The sequence below is a fragment of the Eubalaena glacialis genome, chromosome 9 (assembly GCF_028564815.1).
Source record: "Eubalaena glacialis isolate mEubGla1 chromosome 9, mEubGla1.1.hap2.+ XY, whole genome shotgun sequence".
In the NCBI taxonomy this organism is placed as follows: domain Eukaryota; kingdom Metazoa; phylum Chordata; class Mammalia; order Artiodactyla; family Balaenidae; genus Eubalaena; species Eubalaena glacialis.
In genome coordinates, this window is record NC_083724.1 from 115,391,156 (window position 1) to 115,419,001 (window position 27,846).

General features: G+C 39.7%; 1 protein-coding gene across 1 annotated transcript in view; it reads right to left on the bottom strand.

Annotated features, from left to right (window-relative positions):
- The window catches only part of KIF13B (kinesin family member 13B), a 188,367-nt gene that overhangs the window by 25,988 nt on the left and 134,533 nt on the right, over positions 1–27,846 (bottom strand). Inside the window, exons 33-37 of the mRNA XM_061200752.1 lie at positions 24,600–24,752; positions 23,769–23,846; positions 22,546–22,599; positions 12,276–12,387; positions 4,804–4,937 (exon numbers count right to left, since the gene is read on the bottom strand). Coding sequence (XP_061056735.1) covers positions 4,804–4,937; positions 12,276–12,387; positions 22,546–22,599; positions 23,769–23,846; positions 24,600–24,752 — 531 coding nt within the window. The remainder of the gene's footprint in view (positions 1–4,803; positions 4,938–12,275; positions 12,388–22,545; positions 22,600–23,768; positions 23,847–24,599; positions 24,753–27,846) is intronic.

Consider the following 27,846-nt stretch of genomic DNA (forward strand, 5'->3'; position numbering starts at 1 on the left):
AAAATCAAGATGAAAAATTTTCTAAATGAATCTAAAGATCCTTATTTAAGTATTTTTATACTTCAACTAAACAACATAATAATAAAAAGAGAAGTGCATTGACAAGAGTGTAAGCAAATAAACAAGCAAACAAAAAAGGGGAACGTTAACTGACCAGAGCACAATGAACTAAAAATACTTGCCTTTAAAAAAAGTGCAATCATATGCCACTTTGGTAGAAGTACATTATTCAAAAGAGGACAGTGACAGTTGCACTATTTTCAAGCATAGGGGTTACAGTATCACTTCTGGGCTCCCCACTTTAAGCAAAACCCTGGCAAGACAACGGAAGAATGATGAGGCATTTATCGTAAGAGATACAGTTGACTAATCTTCAGCTATTAGGTCTGGAGAAAGCCTAAAGGAGCACAGAACCTTTAACTCCTGGGCAATAGCAGAAAAAAGCAGAGGCAAAGACTGGGTAGAAATAAACCAACCTTCTTCCTGGAGGACTCGGAGGTTCCACAAGGAGGGAAAAAAGTAAGAACCTCAACTTTCAGGTATCAAATCTGATTTCCAAGTGAATAGGATGCCATTAGAGTGAAGATTACTATAAAAAATTGGGAAACACTATAACAAATCTAGCCAATATAGCATTGCTCTTGTTGCTGTTATTTTGAAATTCCATTGACGCTAAAGTGCCCTAATTCCAAGGATGAAACATCATCTAGGTGATAGCAATTTAAAGCATATTTAAAGTGGTCCTAGTAAGGGAAACCTCTATATTGATACTGTCATTTTAAATTATAATTTACTTCTCTTAAAGCTTTAGCAGAGATAGTAAAAATGAGAACACAAGCATCTTTGATCAACTAAGTCCAAAACGATAAGCTCAAGCCTTTCCCTCCTTTAAGAACAGTTCTTTAGTGGAACTTGCATTAATCTAGGAAAGAAACTTCATAAATATGCCCGATATCTCAAATCCCCACTCAGATGTGATTCTCTCCCCTCTGAGCTATAACCACAGTCCTTTACACCACTCGATGACACTCGGTACGTTCAAACTACCTAATATTACAAGCTGCACAAATGTCAATGGTCAACCAACATATACTTTCCATTGACTATGCTCCTGCCCCGAAGAATTACATTCTAGAGTGGAGATAACCAATAAGCATATAAACATAACAATAACTCCCAATGAAAAGATTAAATATGGGAATACACTGTAATATGTATGGTAGAGGCTGTTGTTTTAGTTTGGTTGGTTCAGGCCACTCTAAACTCAAACATATTTGCTTAGAGTGGTCTTTCTTGACCATGATATTAGCAGACCAGTCTACTAGAGACCTAGTAGCCATGCAAAGACTTTGGGAGACAGCAGTCCAAGTAGAAGGAAAAGCAAGTGCAAAAACTCTTGAGACCAAAAGGAGCTTCATGGTTCATGCGACAAACAATAACAACAAAAAGGCCAATATGGCTTAGCATGGTGAACAAAGAGTAAAATGAAGGGAATAGGGACTTCCCTGGTGGTGCAGTGGTTAAGAATCTACCTGCTAATGCAGGGGACACGGGTTCGAGCCCTGGTCCGGGAAGATCCCACATGTCGTGGAGCAACTAAGCCCGTTCGCCACAACTACTGAGCCTGTGCTCTAGAGCCCGTTCGCCACAACTACTGAAGCCCACGTGCCACAACTACTGAAGCCTGTGCACCTAGAGCCCGTGCTCTGCAACAAGAGAAGCCACCGCCATGAGAAGCCCGCGCACTGCAACGAAGAGTAGCCCCCGCGCAGCAACGAAGACCCAACACAGCCAAAAATAAATAAATAAAAAATAGATAAAAATAAAAAAATAAAATAAAATAAAATAAAGGGAATAAAGATTAAAAGTCAGGGGGCTAGATCACATAGGACACTGTAAACCACAGTAAGGAATAGATTTTGTTCAAATACAAGCAGTGGAAGGTTTCAAGCCATGAACTCATGTAAGGCCTTGGGAGCTCACTCTGGCTTCTCTGTGAATGACAAGACTTTGTGAGGCAAAAAGCGTCAGCTAGACCAATTGATAGGCTGCTGCATAGTCAAGGCAAGAGACGATGGCATGGATGAGTGATGAGAAATGGAGATGGCGAGAAGTCACCGGATTGAAAGTGGTACCCACAAAATTTTACTGATGGACTATTTATGAGGTGAAGCAACTAGGTGGACATTTGTGCTATACACGCTGAGATGGGCATGTATTTTGTAAGTATTTTGTGTGCTGGGAGTAGACGGACTTGGGAGCTGAAACCAGGAGTAATGCTTTGAACTTGTAAAATGTGAATGTCTAATGGATTTGTAAGTGGAAAAGCTGAACAGGCAGTTAGCTCCACGAGGCCAGAGCTCAGGGGCAAAGCCTGGGCTGGAGATAGAAATGTGAGCATCGTCAATGCATAAAGAGTTAGAAGCCACAGAGCTGGATGAGATTACCTGGGAGGGAGCTCTGGAACACCTGAGTATCAGCGGCTTGATGGAATAAAGGGTCCCAGAAAAGGCACCTGAGAAAGACCGAGCAGTCAACAGAAGGGAAGCCAGGCAAAGAGCTCAGCGCTAAAGCCCAGAGACAAGAATGTTTCCTGCACGATTGTCAAGTCAGATGAGGACTGAGAAGTGCAGGCAAGATGGAGCTCTGGTGACCTTGAGAAACGGTCCTTCAAGGGAGTGGGGATTTCACCAACCAAATGGAACAGTTTAGCTCCACCACTGAGCATCTTTGTTAAGGCCACTTTTGTATTGACATTCTCATTTATTTATGAACTATGCAGCATTTGGGGCCACTTTTTGTAACATCTTTGCTCATATATGCTCAAAAAAAGTAAACTGAATGAACAAATATTACTTAAGATATCTTCAAAATATTTCAAGATTACCTCGCTTAAACTTGACATTACAAATTGCAATTATCCACCAATCACTAGATTCCTTTCTAAACCACTGCTGTTCCTCTCATATCCAGAGGAATCAATCACTCACTGGCAAAACAGTAAAAGAACTTCTTATGGTAGCAGGTGATTTGACTTGCTACGTCAAAAGCTTAAAGTAGCTTATAATTGTAACAATGGTAGTCTGATTCAATGACTTCTAATACCATTCCAATTTCCTTTAACTTACGTAACTCTGTCTTCACCAAACAGCAATTGAAAAACAGTGGATATCAAAATTTAGGGCTTCCCTGGTGGCGCAGTGGTTAAGAATCCGCCTGCCAATGCAGGGGACACGGGTTTGAGCCCTGGTCTGGGAGGATCCCACATGCCGCGGAGCAACTAAGCCCGTGAGCCACAACTACTGAGCCTGCACGTCTGGAGCCTGTGCTCCGCAACGGGAGAGGCCGCGACAGTGAGAGGCCCGCGCACCGCGATGAAGAGTGGCCCCCACTCGCCGCAACTGGAGAAAGCCCTAGCACAGAAACGAGGACCCAACACAGCCAAAAATAAATAACTAAATAAATTTATAAAAAACAAAAAAAACTTTAATGTGAATAAGAATCACCTTGGGTGCTTATAAATGCAGATTATTAGATGCCCCAAGGTGAGGTATGAGTTATATTTTTTTAAGGTCAGGCTGTATTTTTTTTAAAGTTATCTTTTTAAAAAGCTACCATGGAAATTCTGGCACAAACAGTAAATGAATCATACTTTGTGAAACAACGACGTAGCAGCTTAGAACAGAATAACGTATGCTATAACGAACCCTTGGCAAAATCTTTTTTGCCTACCCTCACCCCCACCAAACATTAGACTTGCTATTTCTTTTAAGCTCTCGCCATCTCAGATTCATTTTGATAACTGTCAAGCACCTGTTAGTGCCCGGTTAAATTTAAACATTTCCAAAAATCTCGATGTTTAATTTTTTTCATACAATATGTGTGCACCTATGCTGATATATATGCTCATATAATCCTAGATTGAAAAAACTATGTATCTGCACAGCAACCTTACAAAACTAATACCATCCCCCTTGAATATGCACTCATAAACTTAGAAAAGTCTTTTAAATAGTTAAGGTCTCAGGCAAGGACTCACCTACATTTCTGCAACTTGAATGTTTAAGTGAATGTGGAGAAGCTGATGTCAAAAGACCTATTTCAACAACTGAACTTGCACTGTATGTGTTTTTGAATGAGTATAAATAAATCCTCATTTATCATTTTCTGCTGAATTCACACCTATATGAGGCTAAAAATTGCATTTCCAACAGGCTTCCCATGCACCATCACACAAGAGCAGCTTCCTGATTATTTGGAAAACCCTTTAACATCTTCTCTAAAAATTCTTCTGAGGCCGGGTAGAGAGTTTTAATAAAAAGGGGAAATAAGACAAGTGATCACTTTTAATATTTCAGTGAAAGAACAGGTAAACCACAGTAGAGGAAAAAAGAGGTTGAGCAGCAAGGACAGGAATGATGTAAAATTGTGTGAAATAAGAAAGGAAATCAAGAATTAAAAACAGAATTACATTTTCTGTTTGGCAATACACAAACAACACTAAGTGCACTTCATAAATTTCACTACTGTTGCTCTAAGTGATATGACCATAAATCACATTAGTAGCATACTTGGCATTTTTTAAAAGCAAAAAGGATTGAGAGCGTCAATGCGTTTAAACAGCTCTGTTACCTCCGACGAGAGTGGAAGAGAAATTATCAGAGCTTTTACCGGGTCTGAAAGCCCAGCTCTGACGTCCCCGGTGCTGCTGCCCTCTCCTTCCAGCTTCAGCGCGGCACAGAGCATCACTGCGCCAGCAACCTATGAGGAGCGCGTGCACTGTTGCTTTCGTGACGCTTTTACCTGATGTGTGCGGGGAGATGGCTGTTTGCCCCTTTTCTCGTCGCGGACGGGGAAGAGAGACTTCAGCAGCTTCGGCATCTGCGGCACGAAGGATCTTACTGGACTCAAGTAGGAGGCTGCTAGGTTACTGAGTCCTGCCAAAAATATTGAAAGGAAAAGAGATAAGGCAAAAACAATTACAGAGACATCTTCCTTACTGTAAATTGGCCACATATGCTTTGTAAGCAAATCTAACAATATAAATCAAAAAACGTATCCTTAAGAAAATTAATATTAAAAAACATGCTCTTATTATAGTTACCCTCAAACACAATGGTGTTTCCTTTTCCAATTAAATAGCAGCAATTGGGGTACTTCTAAAATGCTCTAATGTCCATCGTTCTTATTAAATCCAAAGGGTAATCCAACCCCGGGCCTTGTCACTAACTGGTCAAGTACTATTGGGTTGGCCAAAAAGTGCCTTCGGTTTTTAAGTAAAAATAAAAGACACATTTTTCATTTTCACCAAGAACTTTATCGAACAATGTATTCACCCTTTTGTTCCCCTACCTTCTGCCGTTTTTCAGCAACTTCATAATTCCATCTTCCCAAAACTTTTTTTAAATTTATTTTTGGCTGCATTGGGTCTTTGTTGCTACGCGTGGGCTTTTCTCTAGTTGCAGAGAGCAGAGGCTACTCTTCGTTGCGGTGTGCAGGCTTCTCATTGCGGGGGCTTCTCTTGTTGCAGAGCACGGTCTCTAGGCGCGCGGGCTTCAGTAGTTGTGGCTCACAGGCTCTACAGCGCAGGCTCAGTAGTTGTGGCACACGGGCTTAGTTGCTCCGCGGCATGTGGGATCTTCCTGAACCAGGGCTTGAACCCGTGTCCACTGCATTGGCAGGCGGATTCTTAACCACTGCGCCACCAGGGAAGCCCCCAAAACTTTTTATCTTTTTAAGCAAAGAACTGTTCAAGATGCCTTTTACATTCTCCCAGGGAACTGAAATTTTTTCCATTAAGAGAATTTTGTAAAGACCGAAATAAATGGAAATCCAAAGGTGCAACGTCTGGTGAATACAGCAAATGAATCAGAACTTCCCAGCCAAGCTGTAACAGTTTTTGCCTGGTCATCAAAGAAACATGCAGTCTTGCGTTATCCTGAAGGAAGATTATGCATTTTCTGTTGATTAATTCTGATGCTTTTCATCGAGTGCTGCTTTCAGTTGGTCTAACTGGGAGCAGTATTTGTTAGAATTAATCGTTTGGTTTTCTGGAAGGAGCTCGTAATAGAGGACTCCCTTCCAATCCCACCATATACACAACATCACCTTCTCTGGATGAAAACCAGCCTTTGGTGTGTTTGGCGGTGGTTTATTTCACTTGCCCCACAATCTCTTCCGTGCCACATTACTGTACAGTATCCACTTTTCTTTGCCTGTCACAATTTGTTTTAAAAACAGAACGTTTTCATTACTTTTAAGTAGAGAATCGCATGCGGAAATCCAGTCAAGAAGGGTTTTTTCCCCCCCCCCGCTTAACTTACGTGGAACCCAAACATCAAAGCGATGAACATAACCAAGCTGATGCGAATGACTTTCAACCTTGATTTGGATATTTTGAGTATGTCGGCTATCTCCTGCATGGTATAACGTTGACTGTTCTCAATTAATGTCTCAATTTGATCGCTATCAACTTCAACTGGTCTACCCGACCGTGAAGCATCGTCCAGCGAGAAATCTCCAGCACGAAACTCCGCAAACCACTTTTGACACGTTTGATCAGTCACAGCACCTTCTCCATTCACTGCACAAATCTGTTTTTGCGTTTCAGTTGCGTTTTTACCTTTCTTGAAATAATAAAGCATAATATGCCGAAAATGTTGCTTTTTTTCTTCCATCTTCAATATTAAAATGGCTACACAAAAATTCACCAATTTTGATAAGTCTTTTTTTAAATGCACGCTGATATGACAGCTGTCACAATACAATCTAACAAAATTGTTTCGAATGAAGTTAAAGACAACTAACTGCTACTACAGCCACCTTACAGAAAAAAAAACCAAATGAACCTTTTGGCCAACCCAATAACTTCTGCCCTAGAATAAAATGGGGCTTTTCATTTTTAAATCACATAGCCAATGACACACTCATATAGCTCTCCATCCAGACTTTAACCTCTTTAAAGTCAGGGACCATATCTTATTCAACTTTAATTTTTCATGCTGTTTACTGAATGAAGATGATGAAATTGACCTTTCAGGAAGACAGTGGTGTTTGAGTTGTTTTCACAAGAGAGGGACAAGTGCCCTGAACCAACCCTGTTCTTACCTGCTCTTAATTACCAAAGGCTGGGGTCAGACGTGCAGATAACGCCTATGATATTAGAAGACTTATTAATGCTTTATTCTTTATAATTCTTTATCCTTAGTGAATAAAACTAAATTTTCAAGAAAAACTAATCCAAGTCATATGTGACTTAAAAACTGTACCCTAATTAACACTTTAAAAAGAAGAAGCCAGTCAACTTGAGGCATCTGTATATCAGGCTACCTGAAGAGAAGCACATGACCATCCCCACCTCTACTCCACGCTGGACCAAGACAATGCAAGTTCATTGGCAATACAGATGGTGCACGGACCTGTACGGTTAAGGTTTTACCTTTTCCATAAAGGACTATTAACTCTAAGTAAACTATGAAAAGTTACAGAAGGATATTTTGTAATCATGAGCTCAATCATTAAAAAAATACAGCAAAGAGAAAGCTATTTGCCAAGAGATATGTCAAAAGCAAAAATAGGGATGAGAGAAACAAAAATGAGGAGACAAGGGAATTCCCTGGCGGTCCAGTGGTTAGGACTCCATGCTTTCACTGCTAAGGGCCCCGGGTTCAATCCCTGGTCAGGGAACTAGGATCCTGCAAGCCTCACGGCATGGCCGCCAAAAAAAAAAAAAAAGAGGAGACAAACAAACAAAAAGTTTAAGATGAATAAAGAGCTAGAAGATATAATCATCTAAATGCTAAGAAAAAAAATTAGGAATAATCTGAAGTTTTACATGCAGTTAAACTAACATTCTAGAGTGAGGATGACCTCTAATTAAATAAATATCTAGCCAATAATCAACTAAAGGCTGCATCTATCACAGAAAGAGAGATAATCAGACATGATGTGTCTCCTAAGGGAAGTACATAAAACTACCCATTCATTTACCCTACCTTCCGTCCCTCCCTCAAATTAGCCTGAATCTGACCAAGGCTATAGATCTAACCACCAATTTACAGGAAATACACGGGACAGAGAATCATGTTTAAATAACCTGGTGAGGATGTCACCAGTAAAAACAAAAATGTACAGCGTCTATGTACAAAACCTGGTCTCTTCAACAAATACAATGCAACAGGGAAAAAAGATGAAGAGGAGCATATAGACTAAACAGACTTAAGACATGTATCAACTAATCACAACGTGTGAACCTTACTTGGATTTTCATTCAAAATAACTAAGAGATATTCTTGATCCAATTGGGGAAATCTCAACACTGACTAGATGTTTAATGATATTTTGGAATTATTTTTCATTTTTCTTAGAAATGAAATGTTACTGTGGGTATTACTTTAGAAATACATGTACAAATATTTACAGATGAGATAATATCTGAGATTTGCTTCAAAGTCATTCTGAGAGGGTGTGGGGACGTAGTGAGAGCACAGATAAGTAAGCCTGGTGATGCACTGATCGTTCTGAAATCAGCATGGGGCACTCGAGGGCACATCATGATGCTCTTTCTACTTTGTATGTCTGATATTTTCCACAGTAAAAGGATTCTTCAAAGTGAGAGAAAAATAAAAACTTTAACATACAAAAGAAACAGTCTGTCACTAAAAAAAAGATGATTGCTAAAAGCACTAATGATGGATATATAGTCACTAAAAAAGAAACTAAACTCAGAAGCGTGGAATGAGGAGCACGAAACAATGATGAGCGGAGCAAAGTGGTAAATACGTAGATCAAGTAAACACTGATTAGAATTTTTTTCTTTAATTTACAGAATTTTAAAACAAGGTAGTAGTCTATGACCAAGTAATTTCACCCTAGGTATTTACTCAACAGAAATGTTACAAAAAGACCTATACAAGAACAAGCTTTAGTCACAGTAGCCAAAAACTGGAAACCAACCAAATGTCCATAAACAGGAGAACTGGTTAAAAACTGATAAAATTCCACTGAGATAGTGAAATATCTCTCAGCAATAAAAAAGAATAAATTACTGATATATGCAATGGTATGGATGACTTGAACAGATATGCTGAGCAAAAGAAGCCCAACACAAAAAGAGCACATACTATATGATTCCATTTAAATGAAACCATAGAACGGGCAAAACTAATCTGAAATCAGAACACTGATGGAGTGTGGGGAGTAACCGCTGTCATATAAATCTTCTACAGCTCGACTGGGGTATACGTTACACGAGTAAATAAATTTGTCAAAACTCATTAAATATGACCCATAGTCTAGAAAAAAGCAGTCAGAAAAAGACCAGGAGATTGGTCATGATGCTGGAGTTAGCAGGTAAGAAGTTTAAAAGCAGTTTTTATACACAGGTCCAAGGATGTAAAAAAGGATATGGTCTTAACAAATATACAGGTAGGAAAGAAATATCAGCAGAGAAATTAAAACTATTAAAAAAAGAAGCAAAAAGATATTCTACAACTAAAAAGAATAACTGAAATTTAAAAATTCTTGGATGTGCTTAACAAAAGACTAGAAATGGCAGTAGAAATTATCCAATCAGAAGAAACAAGAATAAGATAAAAAGATGAAAAATTAAAATCAAAATAGAATAGAGCTTCTGTTACCCATAGGGCAATATTAAGCAATATAACATGTGTGCAATTAGATTCTCAGAAGGAGTAGAGAGAAAAGGGCAGGAGAAAAATGTAATTAACTAATAGTTGAACATTTCCCAAAATTGTTGGAAAAATCTCAATGTATAGACCCAAGAACATCGGTGAAACCCAAGCAAGATAAACACTAAGAAAACTATACCTAAGCACATCACTGCCCAACTTGCTAAGAAGAAAAATAAAGAGAAAAATTGGAAAGCAAACAACATACACAAAGATATACTACATGTAGTGGGAAAGTGACACAAATGATGGCTGAATTCTCATCAGAAAAGAAGTGTAAAAGATAACGCAGTGTCTTTGAAGAGCTAAAAGAAAACAAGCTATCAACTCAGAATTCTCTATCTAGTGAAAATATCCTTTGAAGAAAAAAGTGAAATAAAGATATTCTCAAAAGGGGAGACCCTTCTTCTCAAGGAAAACTGCACAATAAGAAATAATACAGGATATTCTTCAGGCTAAAGAGAAATAATATCAGATGAATATATGATCTTCAGGAAGGAGTAGATAGTGACAGAAATAATAAATATGAAGGAAAATATAAAAGATTATATGTAGTTTCTTAATTTCCTTAAAAGACAAATAGCTGTTTTAAAGCAAAAAAAAAAAAACAACCACTGTAAAATGGGTTCACAACACCTATAAAAGCAAAAGATACAACAATAATACAAAATAAGAGGGGTGGGGGAACAGGTAAATGGAATTACACTGTTGCAAGATTCTTATATTTGTGCAGTGGGAAGTGGTAATTATTAATTCTAAGTAGACTGTGGTAAAATTAAAGATACCTACTAGAATCCTTTAACAAAGACATTAATAAATAAATACAGGTATACTAAAAAGCCAAAGAAAAAATAAAATACTGCAAAATATTTTTCAATTAAACCAAAAGAAAACAAAAAAGATTACAGAGGAAAAAAATAAATAAGTAGGCCAAATAGAAACCAACAGCAACATGGTAGACATAACAATAATAATATTAGATGTAAAAGAACTAAACATGCCAATTAAAAGGCAGAAATTGTCAGACTAGATTAAAAAAAAACAAAAAACACTAAACCTAAATATGCTGTCTATAAGATAATCACTCTTAAAGATAAATATAGGCTAAAATTTTAAAGACTGAGGCAAAGATACACCATGCAAGCAATATGCAAAAGAAAGTTGGTGTGGCTATACTAATACCAAGCAAGACAGATTTCAAAGTAAGAGTATTACCAGAGAGATAAAGGGACATTTCATAATAAGAAACATCACTATGTCAGCAAAAAATAACAATCCCAATGTGTTATACCCAGTAACAGAGTTTCTAAATGAATCATGCAAAAACTGTTATAATTAAAGGAAAAAATAGACAATTTCACAATCATTATTTAGAGATTCAACACCTTCTCTCAACGACCGACAGAACAAATATGAGGGGAAAAAAAATCAGTAAAGATACAGCAGGTTTGAACAAGGTTAACCACCTTGACCTAACTGATATATACAGAACACTGTGCCCAAAACAGAACAGACCTTTTCAAATACACATAGAATGTTCACTAAGATAGAATAGAGTCTCAAAACATTTAAAAAGATTGAAATTTTGAAGAGCCTGTTCTCTGCTCATAATGAAATTAAATAAGAAATCAATAATAATAATACACCCCCAAGATATATGAAAATGAATTAATATGCTACCCAATAACCCAGGGGTCGAAGAATAAATCAGAAAGAAATTAGAATACCTGGAAACAGAATGATAAAAAAAACACATCGTGCCAAAATTTGTGAAATGCAGAAAGAAATAACAATCAATGAAACAGAAAATAAAACCAAATTTGGCTCTGTGGGAAGACTAAAGAAAACTGACAAACCAGTCTCAAAAGTATTTAAGAAAAACAGAAAGAAAACAAAAATTATCTATTTAGAATAAAAAGAATGAACATAACAACAGATCCTATAAACATTAAAAGATCAATAAAGGAACACTGTAACATTTATGGAAATAAATTTAATAATTTTGGTGAAATAGAAATTTCCCTAAAAAACATAATTTATGAAAACTTATAAAGAAATATAAAAAGTTAACTTTATAATAAAGAAATTGAAGTCATAATCTAAAATCTTCCCATAGAGAAAATTCCAGTCCCAGTGAGTGTCACTGGTGAATCTTGTCAAACATTTAAGGAAGTAGTAATACCAAGTTCACATAAACTCAGGAAAGAAAGATGAGGAAATTTTTCTCAAGTCACTTTATGAAACCAATGTAATCATGATACCAAAACCTAACAAAGACAATGTTATGAAAAAGGTACATATATTCGTCATAGAACATATGCACAAAAACACTAAACAAAATATTAGCAAACAGAATCAAACAAATATAAAGGACAACACATCATGATCAAGTGGTATTTCTCACAGGAATGCAAGATTCAACATTCAAAACAATGTGACTCAACATGTTATGATAAGGAAGGGAAAAATTCAGACAGGCATTAACTAGCAGGACAGTGGTTACCTGGTAGGAAATCCTGATTTAAACTACTTCTGAAAGATGCTCAAATTTCATGACAGTGATTGAAAAATGAAAATATAACTTACCTGGATCAGGAGAATGGTTATTTTGGGGACAACCAGGGGGAGATGGGGCAGCCGGAGTGATTGCTCTAGAAACGGCAGTTTGCGATACATCCTGTTGACTTTCCCACCGGCCCTATTAAGGACAAAATCGGGAATTTTGATTCATATCAATTAACAAAAAAATCTAAAGATACTGAAGAGAAATCTGTTACACATTACTAAAGCTTTATTCTTGTTACAAGACATGATAAATCTTATTATCTAAGTACTCTTCCTCTTGTACTTTTCCTCTTCCTTATAGAATTGATCGCCCTAATAATACCACCTCACATTTGGGTATCCCCTATGATTAGTGATGCTGAGCATCTTTTCATGTGCTTATTGGCCACTCATATATTTGTATATTGGAGAAATGTTTGTTCATGTTTTCTGCCCATTTTGTCCAAATGGCTAAACATTTGCCTAAGGCAGGACTGAAGCCAAATGCAGAATGAACTTCTAGGATAAAGATACAGTCTGAAGTTTTGTTTTTTTTAAAAAAGCATTTCTATTTTATTAAAAATTTTAGGTGTCAAAATTCAAGAGGTTGACAGTATAGTACAGGAGTAGCAATTTCTCAAGCTGTCGGTGGTTTTCCTGTACCTGCAGTCGCTCCACTGCACACCTGTGAACACTGGTGTTCACTTCCCGCTGGGCTAGGGACGGGGCAAGGTGGTCATGTCTGCCAACGCAAAGACCTGTGCCAGCGACGGTGCACCTTCCTCCCTCACAGCAGCTCTTGAAGGTAGAGACTTACCTTCTTTGCGTCTGCTAGACTTGAGGACTTGGTCAATCTGTGAGATGATGCAATGTCATTGACAAAATCACATGAACTAAACCTTGGTTTACTGCTTACTACAATTTACAGCCTCCTAATATTCTTTCTCCTATATCATGCTGCTTCTCACAAAACAGGGATTTAGTAAGACATTCCTTTTGAAATCCTCCCTTCCGCTCTGCTCCTTAGGCCCTCTCTGCTCTTGTGCCTCAAGATACCCTCTTTCACTTCAGATTCTCGACTGAAACCGAGGAACAACTCTAATACAGTCAGGCATCTCTCCTCCGCCACATACCGTTCATGAAAGTAAAAACTCTAGCACAGCATATTACCAAGCCTCTCATTTTTTTTTAACAGATATTAAAGATGAGTTCCAGTTAAGCCTAAACCAAGTAGTCACAAGTTGCCAATAATGGTAGTCTCTGAATTAACAAGTCTGACTGTACTTTCAACTTGTCTTGTAAATTCCCATTAAAGAGATTTCACTGCATCATACAAGAACAATGCCCATCAGGTGATGGATTAGCTTACCTGTCTAGAACTTGAGCCATAAAAATGGTGATAGCACCAAAACACTTTGAACATCAGTCCCATCCAGTAAAGAAATAAACGCCAACCCATGCTACCAGTATAAAAACCAGTAATGAAGATGAGACAAAACTCTTTTAAATGCTGTCCGTTCTCTTTTGGTCCTCTGATAATCACTCTGACTTCTTTTTCACCAGAGTTTAAAAAATGGTATTTTATACTAGTTTAAAAAATGGTATTTTATACTAGTTATACTGTATATTCGTTTATACAGATGAGTGACCCTGATGATCAACTTGAGTCTTCATTAGTAATCGCCTGCAAAGTAAGTTCTTTGCTGCTTCTGAAGGTGGATGGGGGAAGAAAGCCCTCTTAGGTTGCCAACATGTACTGGAAATCTATCTGCTTTTAGCAGCAACCTAAGTACTGATCATAAAATCGATAAGCCCTAAGTGATCTGGATCCTGTTTATCTTACAGAAGGCCGTTTTCCCCAGGAACTCTCTCAGCACTTGATATTTTAACAAATGGTATGATGCTCAACAGTAGGAAGCTAGGAAGCAAAAGAGACATGAAGAGATGATGAGGGAAATGAACTATGAACATGTCACTGTAGGAGCATTTGTGTTACTACGAATCACACACTGATTTACATACTTTAATGTTTCATTAACGTTTTTTGCATTTAAATTTAATTATCTGTCTGGGAAGCTGCAGCTTTGTGTACTCTGGGACATGACCATCAGGTGACGGGACAATGACGTCAACACTCTACTGAGCTTCTCCGAGGAAGAAAAGTCTCACGCTTTCTTTACAGGGTTTAAGCTCATGCAAGGTTGTTCTGAAGACAACATACTTAATTTCAGAATAAATCTGTTTCCATACTTTACATTTTTCTTCCTTGTTTGGCAGCTGACATAGTGGGACTCTGTCCCTTAGGAAAACTAAGCAGCTGATTTGGAGTCAGCACCTCAGCCATTTGGTGTGGTCCAATGACAAATAATGTAGGTGTCACCTCTTCCCCAAGGCACACTCAGGGCTCTGCTAGCTTCCTGGGTAATTTTTACCAGCTGGAACTCCCACACACAATGCTACTCCCAAATCTGAATGGAGGCAATAACTCTTACTGTCTCATATATTCGAATATCTCAAGTGAAAACATTTGAAAGGATGCACACAGTACTTACACAGAGCCTTAGCCATATTGTTAGCCCCATCAGAGAACGAAAAACGGAGACACATTTCATCCATTTCCCTTAACCGCCATCTTAACCTTGAGGAATCTCACAGTCTCGCCAACCAGAGACGGGGACACAGAGTGTCTCAAATCGCTCTGGGACAGAACAGGCTCTGCTTCCAAGGGAACAACAAATTTGGATGATGAACTGGGTACAACACTCCTCCCTCCTCTTTCTGACACCTGCAGATCTCTGGAGAAACACTCCACTGAAATCATTCACTATATTCTTTCTCTCTGGCTGTACATATCCATTCTCTTGCCAGGAGTGGAATCTGTGGTCCGGGGTCTAGCAACACACACTGCCACCCAGGGACAAGGCAATTAGTGTCTTTCCAATACATTTCACATGCCTGGCTGGTCCACGGTTATTCTCCCTTTACTGAAATGTTGGGGAAGAAAAAAGGAAGCATCCCAGTTAAAGGTACTTCAGAGGGAGATCAACTCAGGACAATGAATAAAAAGGACTTGGCCAGACACTGGACCTTTCTGCTTTCTTATGAGCTCAGCTCTCAAAGTCAAAGAGTATGGCATTTTTTTTTTTTAAACTTCTACCACAGTAAGCTACGCTCCACTACTGAAATCTGGAAAGATCAATCTGTGATGTTTCTGACATTTTTCATGTCTATCAATCTTCAGAATCAGCCACAATGGGACGTCCCTGGTGGCGCAGTGGTTAAGAATCTGTCTGCCAATGCAGGGGACACGGGTTCGAGCCCTGGTCCGGGAAGACCCCACATGCCGTGGAGCAACTAAGCCCGTGTGCCACAACTACTGAGCCCGCGCTGTAGAGCCCACGAGCCACAACTACTGAAGCCCCCGTGCCTAGAGCCCGTGCTCCGCAACGAGAAGCCACCAAAATGAGAAGCCCGCGCAACGCAACAAAGAGTAGCCCCTGCTCGCCGCAACTAGAGAAAGCCCTCTAGGTGGTCACAAAGCACCGAGCTGATCTCCCTGTGCTATGCGGCTGCTTCCCACTAGCTATCTATTTTGCATTTGGTAGTATAAATAAGTCCATGCCACTCTCTCACGTTGTCCCAGCTTACCCTCCCCCCTCCCCGTGTCCTCAAGTCCATTCTCTATGTCTGCATCTTTATTCCTGTCCTGCCCCTAGGTTCTTCAGAACCCTTTTTTTTTTTTAGATTCCGTATATATGTGTTAGCATACAGTATTTGTTTTTCTCTTTCTGACTTATTTCACTCTGTATGACAGACTCTAGGTCCATCCACCTCACTACAAATAACTCAATTTCGTTTCTTTTTATGGCTGAGTAGTATTCCATTGTATATATGTGCCACATCTTCTTTATCCATTCATCTGTCGATGGACACTCTGCTTAAAGGCAAAACCCAACAGGGAAAAACACAGCACGCTCTCAGCTGACTTGAGGACCTGATTGGTCCCCCTTGGGCACCTCCTGTTTTCCTGTTACCGCTCTCCAGACAGACACAAATGCTCTGGGTATTCCATAAAGAGGTCTGGTTTTGATCAGGAAAGTGACAAAGAGGTAAATAAAGAGAAGCACCAGTGACATTCCAGGTCCAAAGGTGGCTTCTCATGCAGCTAAAGAAGAGGTGACTCATATTTGGTACCAGCCTTAACTAGTGCCACACTGCATAGTTGCAGTTTTCAGGAAGGTGATGGAGCCAAAACACACAATTCAGTTTTGTTAACTGAATATTCATTTAGGCTTTTGGCTACTTTTAATTGCATCAAAAACTCCAATCAGAAGCTGACAAGCATCTTACTAACTTATTTAAAAATACATAATTCCATTTAAAATGTCTTTAAGTAATACCAGTATTTTTTGTTGACAGAGTTCCTTGGATTGCAAAAGATCTCAATGCACAGCCACTGTTTAAATGGAAAAATAATCTGCTGAAATTAATTCTGCACCTAAATATGAGTCTAATCTGGTAGACTGGTCACAAAAAGTTTGCTAAGTTTTCATTATACCTATACAAAAACTACCTTACAATAATGATGAAATAGCCAGTAACAGTAAATAACAACATCACTGCAATTAGGAATATTTTATATTCTTAATTGAAAAGCTTTTCAAGAGTGATTTCTTATAGGCCATAAGGTGAAATTAAAAGTTAAGAGTAGTTAATAAAATTCAATTTATCTTTTTAAGATTAATTAGCTCATCAGTTGCATCTTGGTGGAGCTCAGTAAACAATTCCAACTTTAATATGTAGCGAGCGTCAATAAATAAGGGCATGCAAAATGTGGTTGGCCGAATTCCAAGTATTATAGGCCGAAGTATGACACTGTTTTAGGACCTCACCACTTGCTCTCACCTCCCCAAGAGCCCTAATCCTATCACACTCTCCGCTCCTGCCTCCCGGACACACCTTTTAATGTTACTTTTCTCCCGACTGACTGATCTTTGCCATGACATTAACTGAAAACTAGTAGGGAAAGGCAGACTTGAACTTAACTCCATGGCCTCTCCCTGCTTCTAAACCTGAATGTTCTGATATTAGGTGGGGAGGACACAGCACATCAGATTCTCTGGTCTGTAACTCTGATTTCATAATCAAGAAAGAGGGATAGACACATAGATAATGGAACAGAGAACCCAGAAACAGGCCCACACGAGTTTCCAAGGTAGATGTAACTAATGTGATTATAATTTTCAATTTTTTCAAAATACAGTTTCTAGCATTTTAAGCATCGATTCCAGGTTAAAATTATATTTCCGACTCAACTTCCCTGCACGTTAAGTACTTCCATGCAAGGAAGCCAAGATGGTCCCACTGAGCAAAGTTCTGTGGCGTCGAAGGAAGGCCCAAGGCACTTTTGCTCTCTTCTTTGCTTCTCTCCCCCGTCCCATGCTTGAGAAAAGGACACCTTACAAGTTCTCAAACATTTACTGTATCATTTGCTTAATTAATGAATTAACTCCAACTCTTCACATTCCAGAGCCTTCTACATTCCATCAGATGCCTTCGTTCCTGGTCTCTTCTGACAGATATTTTCATAGCCCAGGTAACAAGGAACATTTGAGAGGAACTGTATATACTGATTACCAAAGTTATTTTTACCAAAGGGTAAGAGCCAAAAACTTAGTACAGTGTCAAATTTAGTCGTCTTATAAAAACTACATTTAAAAATGCATTCTTATTCTCAAGGTAAAAGCAAGCATGTTTTAGATAGTAGGATAATACTTGTATCCCACTCATTAGGAAAAACCTAATGGATTAATTACCTCTCCCTGGATCTCTGAAAACTGCAGAATGAAGGAAGTCTCCAAAAGAAAAGAAAAAAAAACAACATGAGTCTTTGAGATTTTCCAGAACAATTTCTTTAGTAATCTCTCCTTGAGGATTTTGTGCGAAAATTATTACAGATAAAGCAACTGAAGACCTTCTCAAACCACTACTTACTAGAGAATAAAATCTTCTACCTACTATAAAGGGTAGAGAATAAAATTTTTTAATTTTAATTTATTTAATTTTTTTCAATAGGTAATTTGTTCCCATGATCCAAAAACCAAGTAATATAAAAAGGCACACAGTGAGAAGCCTCCTACCTCAGGTGCCCACATGCTTCTACTCTCTCGCCAGGCAGGTAAGTAATGGTATCTGTTTAACATATATCCTTATAGGGTTTACTGCATGTATGTGAGCAAATCTATAAACAGCCACACACACTTCTCTGTTTCCCTCCTTTTATAATTCAAATGGCAGCATACTGTGCTGCACTGCATTTTTAATCACTAAGTATATCCTGGTGATCTTCCACATTAGTACCTGGAGGGGTTCCTAATTATTTTTTACAGCTGTGTAGTATCCCATTTACTTATGTGTGTGCACGAGCACGTGCACACACTCACAGGGAGAAAATAGATTTAACCAGACCAAACCAACGGACATTTAGCTTGTTTCCAATCTTCTGCCATTATAAACAACGTGGCAATGGGCACCCTCATATATATGTCATTTCATATGTCTATGAGCACTGCTGCTGTGTAAAGAGGTTTAATAGGACTTGGATAATTTGTATGTCAACTAGTTTAAACACTATCCTAAGGAATTCTATTACGCACAGCATTATAACAATTTTGAATTCAAAGCAATGCCATATTTGACGATGTTTTTCATTGTTTCATTTAAAAGGCCAAAGGGAGGAATCTCTGTTCCTTGCTGCTATTGGTGGAGGGAAATGCTTCTTTTCTCGCTAGTAAGAAAATACAATTTTAAAAATATTTATTTTCCTTAAAAATCTTTTAAGAGGCCCTGCTTTAAATGAAAAAACTACTGAGGGCCCCTCGCCCACAAATGGGGGAGCCACTCTGTGCTCCCTGCTGAAGTGAGCCTGGAATCAAATCCTCTTTGCTAAGTGTTCTTATCACTTTGTTTCCTAGCATCAGCTATGATCCTCTGTCACCTGAATTTCCTTACTCATTAAACAGGTCCATCCATTAAATCTTAGAACACTTTTCCTCTACCTTTCCCCTAGTGAAAAGCAAAAGGTCTCTGATTTTGGTATGTGGACATTCATAAAACCTACTGATCTGGACACAAGCAGGAAGTCAAGTGATGCCCGTGGTGACAGTGATGGAGTGGATGGAATCCCAGCCATACCTGGTAACCATTCAGGGCCCATGGGGGCCAGCAGTCCACAAGAAGATAAAATAATAGCTCCACAGCTAACTGGGAGCACAGTTAGTAATGGGGAGCTGGCCTTTCTGTTTTACCTGACAAGACCTCCACTGTCCGTCAGAGGCTGGGGACTGCTGTGGTTGCAGAGGGGTGAGAGAGGCCAAGTTTTGAGGAAGACTGCAGACTGCTGCAACAGGAGAAAAGGGTCCTTCACTGTTTGGAGGCGTCTGATGAAAACTGAAAATACATGCTGAAATACAGCGGACAGAGCCAGATCCTTGCTGCTGGGACGGCACCAGGACACCAGCAAAATCTGAGAGGGCAGAATTTCCTCATCTTCGCTAAGTTACCCAGGGGCCCCAGGACATCAAGATGACTGAAAAAGGGAAGGTCCTGGTAGAGTAACAAAAAATGTGTAATTTATTTACTCATTTAATTTATGCCCTGCTGGGACTTCCCTGGCGGTCCAGTGGTTAGGACTCTGCGCTTCCACTGCAGGGGGCACGGGTTCGATCCCTGGTCAGGGAACTAAGATCCTGTAAGCCGCGCAGCGCGGCCAAAAAATACCCAAACAAAAAACAAAACAAACAAACAAACCCCCCCCCCAAAACACGTCCTGCTTACTTCTCCCCAATCCTCCACAGAAGAGCCTGCCCTGGGAAAGGCCTCCAATAAACTCTTCACTCTCACACCCAAAATAGCCTTTTCAGTCCTCATTTTGGTCTCTGAGGAGTCTGGAAGGAGTCCCTAAGCCATCTTTCTCCAGCACCAGTTTCCAAACCGCCCTCCTGCGCCTCCTCTCCTCTTTGAGGACTCCGGCCCGTCGTCGCCCTGGCCGGCTTCCCCTCCTGCGCAGGCCTGTAAGTTTCACCATCACACCTGCACAGCCTCGCCTCTGTGCTCAAATCCCTCACGCTGCTCCAACCAGGCCCTGAGCTCCCCAATCTGTCTTCAGCTCAGGCTTCCAGACCCCTGAACTGGCAGACATAACCTTTTGTCCAAAATTGACCTCAATCATTTTCTTCCCCAAACCTGCCCCTGCAACATTCACCTCTCTGCACTGTCACCCAGAGCCCACGTCACCCTGTCTCCCCTTGGCTCCACCCTGTTCTTCATGTCAGCCGAGTTCTAGAGCTTCCGTCTCCTGAGCACGTCCTGAATCTCTCCCTCCCCCTCCCCACTGCTGAGACCTCTACCCCACCTGCTCTCCCCACCCTCACTTGTGCATTGGTAACTGTACATATTTCTACTATATACATTATTCTAATGTAATTTTATACACCACAGCCAGGAACATGAGTGGGGTTTCGGTGAACTGTTTAAAAATACCCCTTCAAGTGACCCAGCTCCCCCGCTACTCCTAGGTACATCATATAGGAACTTCTGAAATAAGGCCCCTTTCTCTGGGCTCTACCCCACACTACACCCTCTCTGCTTTACTCATGCTCCTTCCTCCTTCCACACTTCTGTTCACACTCTTGCTTCAACCCCTTCCCTGGCTTGGGTGGACCGTATCCCCTTTCAGCATTAAGCTTATTGGGGGGGTGGTTCCCCCTCTCCACAGCCTCTCTTGGTCCCTGAATAATACCTATAAAAGTGCCCACTCCCTCCTCTGGGCTCCTACTCTACCTAGGCATACTTCTATTACAGTATCTGTGCTCCTTTATTCTGTTTATTTGGTGTAGATGAAACAATAATTCTTTTTCAAGCAGATACTACTGTTTTCTATTATTTTCCTCATTTAAACATAAGGAAACTAGGGTGAGAGAGAAAAGCTGAAGAAATTTTGGCTACTTTTTTCAAGGAATTTATGATAGAGGATTTGGGTTAGATGGATTTCAAAAAAAACACAGAAAGTCATGGTTTTTTTCTTATATTTTCCTTAAAATACTTGAGTTATTTATAATTAATAATGACACAATTTTCCAAAAACTCTGCTTTGTTTAGCTAATCACAACTGTGCTATGATTATCGAGAGCTAATCACACCTGTCAGTGGACCCGTATCAAGGAGTACTAAACCTTAGCACACTTTCAGACACACGGTAGGTGGTCAGTGAATTGATGAGCTGGAGAGCAAGTTATTTGCCTATAAACACTGAGATACATATTTTTAAGGTTTAGATTACTGGTAGTTTGCCTGAAATAATAGGATATTTATATATACATACATACATATCTATGTATTACTTCAGGTAAACTTCTAGTAACCTAGATCTTAAAAATGAGTCTAATCGTTCGTCAACTTCATTGTCTTTTTCTTAAGTTTTTTATAAGGAAAATTTCAAACCTATACAAAGACAGATTGTAGAATATTTAACAAGAATAGAAAGAATAGTATAAGAATAGTGTAATGAATGCCACTCAGCTTTGATAATGATTAAATAGCCAATCTTCTTTTATCTGTATCTGTATCTTCTTTTACTCTGACACAACTTCCTCATGTCAGACCATTTCATATGACACTTTTGGCCTCCTCAAGGGTGAAGATATCGACACAGAGCACACTGCCTGCAGCTGGCAGCACCAACATCTAACGAGGTCCCTCAAAAAACGGCAGGCACAAAACTGTGTCATGTGACATCCAGTTACAGTTTCAAGTGTGAGCCCTTTAAGTACATGATAATGAATTGTCCATGCTTAAAACTCTGTTATATTGGGGAAAGCTATATTAACAAGCAAGTAAATACATTCCAGCTAACAAAATAGCTGTTCGCTTATTTTTCTTTCTTCTAACAAATAATATTAACTTTTAGACATAATCTTACTCCTCATATATTTTCAATCATTTCATCAATATTTTACTATTAAAAATCTGACATGAAGTTCCTTTTCTGACACAAACAGGAAGAATATTTTCAACAGAAGAACTTAAGCAACTAAATTGTTTTTTAACCCTTAGAAAGTAGAGTAATAATAAGGTCTCGGTAACATTATTTTAACTGGCAGATAACAAGAAATGAACTCAACGCTCTCCAATAAATTTCACACAGTATAGAAAACTGGGAGAAAATTTGGCATGCAAAACTAGCGTGTGATATTTGAGAAGAGGAAAGCTGGAATGGGAAACGGGTTTAAGACTGACAGAAAAAACAACTCACCTTGTTGCTACCTAGACTGTAGGATGGAATAAGATCCTGTCGGCTGCCAGACAGCTAAAAAAGAAATAAAGAGGGGGATTAGTCCTTCATGTGCAAAAGTACATAGATCTATGGTCCTGGAAATACAAGACTTTGAAAACCGAATCAACAGAATGTTGAAGTTGGATGGTATCAGAGAGGCTGTCAAGATCAAAGTTACAAACTAGACTAGTGGCCTCTGGGACACTGTCAGGTGCAGTTTTTTTTAAAAAAATTGAATTGATTAACATTTTTAAGATGGGAGGTTTGTATAACATCAGATATCCAGCGTACACTGAGGCAACAGCTGGCTGGGCCCGAGTAAGAGACACTTCATTTGTTTATCCCCTTCTATTTAAAGGATACCAGGTTACTGGTTACCTTACCCTGTCCTAATGGGACGACTCCTTTCTCTGGGTATTATAGCAAATGTATACACGCAAACTATTTATTTTAAACCATAGGATTCTAAATACCAAATCTCTGCACATACCAGTGCATTTTAGTAGATCATTTTCTGAAGGAGTGAGAAGATATTTACGCTGAGTTTAAGTGGTATTTTTTACTGCCTGAGAATGTTCCCAATCTTTCCGTCTGAGATCATCAGTGACGTCACTCAGTCTCGCGGGGCCACATGTGCCCTCCAGCCTGAGACCCGTCCTGCCTCTCACTGGGACCTCTCCAACACCAAGGCTAAGGGTCAGTTGCTCTTTATTTCAATGCTTGTACCATGGTTTTTCTGGGTATCAAGTTCAGACAAAGGTGTACTATCTCTCATATTCATATCTTTATCAAAAGTGACGAAAGTAGAGATAAATCACAGTTTATAAACCTAGTCCAGACTTCTTCTCAATTTATAAGTAATTCAGTTTGGCCTAGAAAATTCAAACAGTTTCCCTAGGCACTCGGCTAGTTTTGCTTCAGTACAACAAACACTCACCTAACAGAGTCACTGTGCCAGGCACTGGCGACATGAAGATAAATGAGAAACATTACAGAGGGACTCACATGGGCATCTTCCCTGTAAAATTAGGAAGGGCAGTGGCAGAGGGGTGCACCGATGCTTCAGGGTCGAGAATGGGGACACTTAAATCAGTTCATAGAAGGAAATGATATCCGAGATGAGATTCAAAGGATGGGAAGGAGTTATCCAAGGAAAGAGGAGGAGCGAAAGCAGAGCACAGAATGGGGTCCCATGTACTCACTCTGTTCACATTTGGAGAGCTAATACTCCTCCTATTCAGCTTGCCTTTTCCTGTCAACTGTTCCTTCACTGCAACTTCCTGTCAGTCAGAGAAAATACAGACGAAAAATACACATGAGAGACACACTTCCAAAGTAACAGTATCTTAAAGCAGGCTCTGAGCTATGGACTCATTCCTAGTTCTTTAAACGACGGCTGTTACTTCACACGACAGAATGACTCAATTACCATCACTGTGGAATACTCAAAGTTAATTAAAAAGCTGACAGGTTACCTGGATCATTCTTTTCTGTATCTACTGACGGCCCCCTTGAAGATGGCCAGAAGTCAGTCCCAAGAGAAAGATTATTAAAAGCAGACCATTCACTTTTATTTTTCATTAGTATTTTTGGTTAAAAAAAACAAAGTCTCAACACTGCCACATGAAATGGAGTTCAGGGTTTCTCTGAGGCTTAGGTTTACGGCTGGCACTTCTGTTTTCCCTTCTAGAGATCCACTCCGAGGCTGTGGAGGCAAAGAAGGGCACAGCACTCTACCTTCTGCAACATTATGACCCAGTATCAAGGAATTTCTAAAATACTTCCTTAGCCACCAAGAGTTACATATTCTCTTCCACTACTTCCAGGCAACTAGATACCATTTAGGGTCTTGGAAAAAGTAACTTCCCAGTAGTTTCTGTATCTTCAAAGACTTACCCAGCAAGTTTAATCTAAATTAATATGCTCCACTTAGAGGCTTCAAAAGTTTAGATGTAACAATACTGTGACTTGTGGAAAGTCAAACCCAGAGTCAGGCTGGGCTGGCACCATAGCCACCAGCTCTGTCGGCTGACCTGGCGAAGACGATCTAACGTGAGAAGGTTCTCCACTGCCAGCACGCTCCTGAGGTATTTCTCAATATATGCCTCCGAGTCAGCAGAAGCCGTGTTTTCAACATTAGCTGCCATTCTTGCTAATGCTTCTCGTTCCTCTACTCCCTGGGCATCCTGGAGAATGGAAAATTGTATATTAAAATTAGGTACCTTGCAGAAGAACATGTTACAAAAGCTTCCTGATCTATACAAATACACACAAGAGTACTGAACGAACAAATGGGATGTATTCCAAATTCCATTTTAAAGTCAGCTTTTGGAACTCAAAATGCATTTTCCCACAGAAATCATGGTATAAATGGTGGTTAGGTTCACTTGAAAGCCTGGTTAAACACAGAGCAGCTGAAACACAGCACATTTTCAACAAAACTGTTCTCTCCTACATTTCCATTGCAAACAAAGACATTCCTGGTTAGAAAGGATTTGGTGGGCTAGCTGGAAATCTAACCACAATAGTACTTCCTGAACATATCTTGGGGGGCCAGAGGGAGGACTGAGGAGCTGGGGTAACAGCTGGATACGTGTGGGATCCAAACAACCCCTGCAGGAGACAGACACAGGTATGGAGGCTAAGGGCTGGGTTCCAACCCTTTTGCTAAGCAGCCTCCTACAGACTACATATTCCAAGTGTGGTCTCAATCCCTAACTCTGCAGTGGCAGAGGCCAAAGGCTGGAAGCTGACCAAGAAGAGAAGTAACCAAGCAAATTCTCACTCGCCCAGCTCCCTGGACACAACCGGTCCAGGCATATAAATGGGACGTTTGCAAGTCAGGGAGGGACTTTGTTAATGTAGTCAGGTATCTCAAGCTCATGTGGCTCATAACAAAGTACTCTTCTCAGGAAAAATCAGATACTTTTCTTACTGGTGAATTTGTTATAGTAACGTCAAAGACTACAAAATATATATCCCCATGCCACTGCATCTTAAGATGCCATCGACTTTAAGAAAAGACATCTTATATACCACTAAGGAGGGAAAAAAAACTCTGCCAATTAACTTTAAGATATCATCAATTATAAGACACATTCTAACTTCAAAAATATTTTTTAAAATTTACATAAGCCTTATGGGCTTCCCTTGTGGTGCACTGGTTAAGAACCTGCCTGCCAACGCAGGGGACACGGGTTCGAGCCCTGGTCCGGGAAGATCCCACATGCCGCAGAGCAACTAAGCCCGTGCACCACAACTACTGAGTCTGCGCTCTAGAGCCCGCGAGCCACAACTACTGCAGCCCACGCGCCATAACTACTGAAGCCCGTGCGCCTAGAGCCCGTGCTCCACAACAAGAGAAGCAAGCCACCGCAACAAGAAGCCCGCACACTGCAATCAAGAGTAGCCCCTGCTCGCCGCAACTAGAGAAAGCCCGCGTGCAGCAACGAAGACCCAATGCAGCCAAAAATAAATCAATAAAATAAATAAATTTATTTTAAAAAAATTTACATAAGCCTTACAACGGATAAAATATGGAAAAATTCAGAAGACAGCTTAAGTTCACAAAACTTTTGTCTCCTACAGTAATTCGTTTGGGCCCAGGAATCGTCCTCATTTTACAAATGAGGAAAGAGGAAGGTCGCATAATTAGCAAAATAAGCGAGACTAGAATTAGGTCTCCTGACTCCCGATAGAGTATTCTTTTTACCACTGGACATGGAATACTTTATGGTATCTGAAGGGAACAGACATTATCCTGATTTTCTAAGAAAGAGGATACCTGAGTTTTAAAGAAATGTATATATTATATATCCATGTTATCCACACCAGATATAAAACATTTCCATTTCCTATCAAGAAATAAAACATTTCCATTTCCTCAGAAAGTTCGACCCCTACCCTTCCCCCAAGGCAAGATCGTTTCTTTCACCACAGATTAGTTCACCTGTTTTAGAAGTTCACATAAATGGAATGACACCCTTTGGCACCTGGCTTTTCACTTAGCATAGTGATTTAGAGATTCGTTCACATAGTTCATTTCTTTGTATGGCTGAGTAATATTCCACAGTACGGATATGCCACAATTTATTTATCCATTCGTCCGCTGATGGATGTTTGGGTTGTTTCCAGTTTTAGGTTATTTTGAATTAAGCTGCTTTGAATATTCCTGTGCAGATCTTTACGGATATATGCTTTCATTTCTCTTGGGTAAGGACCTAGAAGTAGAATTACTGGGTCACAGCGCAGGTGTCTATTTAACTTTATGATCAACTGCCAGTGGTTGTATCATTTTACACTCCCATTAGCAATGAAAGCATTCTAGTTGCTTTAAAAAAAAAAAAAAAAGGAAGAAAGGCGAAACCATCTCTTGTTGCTCTCTGGTCTATGACCACTTCTTTTTGCTACCAAGCCCTCAAAGCTTCTGTAATATGGAACACAAAGAACTTTTCCCGGCTTTTTCATGATGAATTCTAGCTTTTAAGAAGCTTTTTATTTTATTTTGAAATAAAAAATAAACCAGTGTAGTCCTTACACTATAAGCTTTAAATCTCACTTCTCCTTTTTCTTTATCATCAGGATTTGACAATGTGACCCTAACACTTCCCAACTTAGACGTTTAGCTAATCATTAACAGGTAGCCCCATCACGTGAGGCTATATGTTTATCTTTCTGCTGATTGCCCCACATTTCCGCCCTTTGAAAAACCGTATCACCTGAAGAATAAAAGCACTGTTAAAGAAGATAAGAAAACTACAAATGAGGGACTTCCCTGGTGGTGCAGTAGTTAAGAATCCGCCTGCCAATGCAAGGGACACAGGTTTGAGCCCTGGTCCAGGAAGATCCCACATGCCGCGGAGCATCTAAGCCCGTGCGCCACAACTACTGAGCCTGCACTCTAGAGCCCGCGAGCCACAACTACTGAGCCCGCATGCCGCAACTACTGAAGCCCGCGCACCAAGAGCCCATGCGCCACAACAGAGAAGCCACCGCAATGAGAAGCCTGTGCACCGCAATGAAGAGTAGCCCCCACTCGCCGCAACTAGAGAAAGCCCACGCTCAGCAATGAAGACCCAACACAGTCAAAAATAAAATTAAAAAAAAAAAACTACAAATGAGGAGAGGAGAGAAGAGAAGAGAAGAAAGATGATGGGAGAAAAGGAAAAACTGAAGATAGTTCACTGCAAGTGTCACTGTTTCTCAACTGCATTCAAACCGTTTTATAGAGTTAAGATCTGAAACAACTGGAAAAAAGAGAAAACACTCAGATACAGAGAA